This window comes from Oncorhynchus masou, unplaced genomic scaffold (assembly GCF_036934945.1).
Source record: "Oncorhynchus masou masou isolate Uvic2021 unplaced genomic scaffold, UVic_Omas_1.1 unplaced_scaffold_3519, whole genome shotgun sequence".
Taxonomy (NCBI): Eukaryota; Metazoa; Chordata; class Actinopteri; order Salmoniformes; family Salmonidae; genus Oncorhynchus; species Oncorhynchus masou.
In genome coordinates, this window is record NW_027009926.1 from 27,501 (window position 1) to 32,759 (window position 5,259).

Consider the following 5,259-nt stretch of genomic DNA (forward strand, 5'->3'; position numbering starts at 1 on the left):
TTAACTATATTACCAGAACATTCTACGGTCTCCATGAGGTAGTATATATTAACTATATTACCAGAATATTCTACGGTCTCCATGAGGTAATATATATTAACTATCTTACCAGAATATTCTACGGTCTCCATGAGGTAGTATATATTAACTATATTACCAGAATATTCTACGGTCTCCATGAGGTAGTATATATATATTAACTATATTACCAGAATATTCTACGGTCTTCATGAGGTAGTATATATTAACTATATTACCAGAATATTCTACGGTCTTCATGAGGTAATATATATTAACTATATTACCAGAATATTCTACGGTCTTCATGAGGTAGTATATATTACCAGAATATTCTATGGTCTTCATGAGGTAATATATATTAACTATATTACCAGAATATTCTACGGTCTTCATGAGGTAATATATATATTAACTATATTACCAGAATATTCTACGGTGTTCATGAGGTAATATATATTACCAGAATATTCTACGGTCTTCATGAGGTAATATATATTAACTATATTACCAGAATATTCTACGGTCTTCATGAGGTAGTATATATTACCAGAATATTCTACGGTCTTCATGAGGTAATGTGTGTGTGCGTGTGCGTGTGTGTATACAGGACTTCCCGTGTATAGCAGTAGTTGGTCTAGGGAGGAACTCTCTGGGTGTGTGTGGAACAGAGTACTGGGACACCTGTAAGGAGAACATCAGGGCTGCTATAGCAGGTGAGTCTCTCCTTTTACATGGCTGTGTGTGTGTGTGATACCGTTCTTAGTGATCTATACACAACCTGCTCCACGTTTTATAAGTCAAATATTTAGTATGTTTTCTAAGAGGTAATAAACCAAGATGTCTTGATTGTGTCTGTCTTCACACCCAGAGTTTATACCTGGTGGAGAAGCACCTCTTAGTACCAATAAACATGTGACTCCTATCGAATATGATTCTACCAACTCTGCACAACTCTTAGGGCAACACAGATATTTGAATGTTGAAATTGATCAGTAGATTTGATTGGGAATCATTGATGGACAGAGATATGGGTTTAATAACAGCTAGTCTGTCTGGGTTCTCCAGAACCATGTGTTGACCCATATAGAGGTGGGTGGGTTTAATAACAGCCAGTCTGTCTGGGTTCTCCAGAACCATGTGTTGACCCATATAGAGGTGTGTTTAATAACAGGCAGTCTGTCTGTCAGGAGGCTGTCGGGTTCTCCAGAACCATGTGTTGACCCATATCGAGGTGGACGGATGTAATGACAGCCAGTCAGCAGCAGAGGGAGCTGTTCTTGGGCTGTTTACTTACGATGACCTGAAAACCAAGAAGAAGACCAAAGTCACCACACAGCTGCATGGCAGGTACACACATACACACACACACACTGGCACACACACACCAACATGGACATCCACTGACTCTCTGTAACCTGTGTGTGTGCAGTGGATGTGTGTCTGGCTGGGAGAAGGGCGTGTTGTACGGAGAGGGGCAGAACCTGGCCCGTTACCTGATGGAAGCTCCAGCCAATCATGTCACTCCGTCAGTCTTCGCTGACACCATCACAAACAGACTGGCTCCCTACGCCGACCACGTCACCGTCCATAAGAGGTACAGAGGGGTACTGGGGGAGGGATGAGGTGGAAGAGGAGGGACTGGAGGGACTGGGGGGGAGGAGGAGGGACTGGAGGGATGAGGAGGAAGAGGAGGGATGAGGAGGAAGAGGAGGGATGAGGAGGGACTGGAGGGATGAGGAGGAGGAGGAGGGACTGGAGGGAGGAGGGGGACTGGAGGGACTGGGGGAGGAGGAGGAGGAGGGACTGGGGGGAGGAGGAGGAGGGACTGGAGGGATGGGGGAGGAGGAGGGACTGGAGGGATGAGGAGGGACTGGAGGGATGAGGAGGAGGAGGAGGAGGGACTGGAGGGAGGAGGAGGAGGGACTTAGGGGGAGGAGTCAGGATGTAACAGTTATTTTGACAAAAGTTTAATTACGGATGTCATTAACAAGTGTGTGTGTGTGTGTGTGTGCAGGTCTCAAGAGTGGATAGAGGAGCAGCAGATGGGAGCGTTCCTCAGTGTTTCTAAAGGTGATAGATGGGAGGGTTCCTCAGTGATAGATGGGAGGGTTCCTCAGTGTTTCTAAAGGTGATAGATGGGAGGGTTCCTCAGTGTTTCTAAAGGTGATAGATGGGAGGGTTCCTCAGTGTTTCTAAAGGTGATAGATGGGAGGGTTCCTCAGTGTTTCTAAAGGTGATAGATGGGAGGGTTCCTCAGTGTTTCTAAAGGTGATAGATGGGAGGGTTCCTCAGTGTTTCTAAAGGTGATAGATGGGAGGGTTCCTCAGTGTTTCTAAAGGTGATAGATGGGAGGGTTCCTCAGTGTTTCTAAAGGTGATAGATGGGAGGGTTCCTCAGTGTTTTTAAAGGTGATAGATGGGAGGGTTCCTCAGTGTTTCTAAAGGTGATAGATGGGAGGGTTCCTCAGTGTTTCTAAAGGTGATAGATGGGAGGGTTCCTCAGTGTTTCTAAAGGTGATAGATGGGAGGGTTCCTCAGTGTTTCTAAAGGTGATAGATGGGAGGGTTCCTCAGTGTTTCTAAAGGTGATAGATGGGAGGGTTCCTCAGTGTTTCTAAAGGTGATAGATGGGAGCGTTCCTCAGTGTTTCTAAAGGTGATAGATGGGAGGGTTCCTCAGTGTTTCTAAAGGCGATAGATGGGAGGGTTCCTCAGTGATAGATGGAAGTGTTCCTAGGTGTTTCTAAAGGTGATAGATGGGAGGGTTCCTCAGTGGTAGATGGGAGGGTTCCTCAGTGATAGATGGGAGGGTTCCTCAGTGTTTCTAAAGGTGATAGATGGGAGGGTTCCTCAGTGATAGATGGGAGTGTTCCTCAGTGATAGATGGGAGGGTTCCTCAGTGTTTCTAAAGGCGATAGATGGGAGGGTTCCTCGGTGTTTCTAAAGGTGATAGATGGGAGGGTTCCTCAGTGTTTCTAAAGGTGATAGATGGGAGGGTTCCTCAGTGATAGATGGGAGGGTTCCTCAGTGTTTCTAAAGGTGATAGATGGGAGGGTTCCTCAGTGATAGATGAGAGGGTTCCTCAGTGTTTCTAAAGGTGATAGATGGGAGGGTTCCTCAGTGTTTCTAAAGGTGATAGATGGGAGGGTTCCTCAGTGATAGATGGGAGGGTTCCTCAGTGATAGATGGGAGGGTTCCTCAGTGATAGATGGGAGGGTTCCTCAGTGATAGATGGGAGGGTTCCTCAGTGATAGATGGGAGGGTTCCTCAGTGATAGATGGGAGGGTTCCTCAGTGATAGATGGGAGGGTTCCTCAGTGTTTCTAAAGGTGATAGATGGGAGCGTTCCTCAGTGATAGATGGAAGTGTTCCTAGGTGTTTCTAAAGGTGATAGATGGGAGGGTTCCTCAGTGATAGATGGGAGGGTTCCTCAGTGGTAGATGGGAGGGTTCCTCAGTGGTAGATGGGAGCGTTCCTCAGTGTTTCTAAAGGTGATAGATGGGAGGGTTCCTCAGTGATAGATGGGAGGGTTCCTCAGTGTTTCTAAAGGTGATAGATGGGAGGGTTCCTCAGTGTTTCTAAATGTGATAGATGGGAGGGTTCCTCAGTGTTTCTAAAGGCGATAGATGGGAGGGTTCCTCAGTGTTTCTAAAGGTGATAGATGGGAGGGTTCCTCAGTGATAGATGGGAGGGTTCCTCAGTGATAGATGGGAGGGTTCCTCAGTGATAGATGGGAGGGTTCCTCAGTGTTTCTAAAGGTGATAGATGGGAGGGTTCCTCAGTGATAGATGGGAGGGTTCCTCAGTGTTTCTAAAGGTGATAGATGGGAGGGTTCCTCAGTGTTTCTAAATGTGATAGATGGGAGGGTTCCTCAGTGATAGATGGGAGGGTTCCTCAGTGATAGATGGGAGGGTTCCTCAGTGATAGATGGGAGGGTTCCTCAGTGTTTCTAAAGGTGATAGATGGGAGGGTTCCTCAGTGATAGATGGGAGGGTTCCTCAGTGTTTCTAAAGGTGATAGATGGGAGGGTTCCTCAGTGTTTCTAAATGTGATAGATGGGAGGGTTCCTCAGTGTTTCTAAAGGCGATAGATGGGAGGGTTCCTCAGTGTTTCTAAAGGCGATAGATGGGAGGGTTCCTCAGTGTTTCTAAAGGCGATAGATGGGAGGGTTCCTCAGTGTTTCTAAAGGTGATAGATGGGAGGGTTCCTCAGTGATAGATGGGAGGGTTCCTCAGTGTTTCTAAAGGTGATAGATGGGAGGGTTCCTCAGTGATAGATGGGAGGGTTCCTCAGTGTTTCTAAAGGTGATAGATGGGAGGGTTCCTCAGTGTTTCTAAAGGTGATAGATGGGAGGGTTCCTCAGTGTTTCTAAAGGTGATAGATGGGCGGGTTCCTCGGTGTTTCTAAAGGTGCTAGATGGGAGGGTTCCTCAGTATTTCTAAAGGTGATGTTTTCTATTTCAAATCAAATGTTATTTGTTAGCGCCGAATACAACAGGTGTAGACCTTACAGTGAAATGCTTACTTACAAACCATTAGCCAAGAATGCAATTCAAGAAAGAGTAAACTATTTACTAAATAAACTAAAGTAATACAATAAAAAAACAATACTGAGCCTATATACAGGGGGTACCGGTACAGAGTCAATGTGGAGGCTATATACAGGGGGTACCGGTACAGAGTCAATGTGGAGGCTATATACAGGGGGTACCGGTACAGAGTCAATGTGGAGGCTATATACAGAGGGTACCGGTACAGAGTCAATGTGGAGGCTATATACAGGGGATACCGGTACAGAGTCAATGTGGAGGCTGTATACAGGGGGTACCAGTACAGAGTCAATGTGGAGGCTATATACAGGGGGTACCGGTACAGAGTCAATGTGGAGGCTATATACAGGGGTACCAGTACAGAGTCAATGTGGAGGCTATATACAGGGGGTACCGGTACAGAGTCAATGTGGAGGCTATATACAGGGGGTACCGGTACAGAGTCAATGTGGAGGCTATATACAGGGGGTACCGGTACAGAGTCAATGTGGAGGCTATATACAGAGGGTACCGGTACAGAGTCAATGTGGAGGCTATATACAGGGGATACCGGTACAGAGTCAATGTGGAGGCTGTATACAGGGGGTACCAGTACAGAGTCAATGTGGAGGCTATATACAGAGGGTACCGGTACAGAGTCAATGTGGAGGCTATATACAGGGGATACCGGTACAGAGTCAATGTGGAGGCTGT

The 5,259-nt window shown here is 46.3% G+C and overlaps 1 protein-coding gene across 1 annotated transcript in view; it reads left to right on the forward strand.

Annotated features, from left to right (window-relative positions):
- Window positions 1-2,091, forward strand: part of LOC135534523 (cytosol aminopeptidase-like) — a gene marked incomplete at both ends in the record, with an annotated part of 5,139 nt that extends 3,048 nt beyond the window's left edge. Inside the window, 4 exons of the mRNA XM_064961480.1 lie at window positions 629-734; window positions 1,209-1,368; window positions 1,451-1,615; window positions 2,036-2,091. Coding sequence (XP_064817552.1) covers window positions 629-734; window positions 1,209-1,368; window positions 1,451-1,615; window positions 2,036-2,091 — 487 coding nt within the window. The remainder of the gene's footprint in view (window positions 1-628; window positions 735-1,208; window positions 1,369-1,450; window positions 1,616-2,035) is intronic.
- Window positions 2,092-5,259: the final 3,168 nt, after the last annotated feature.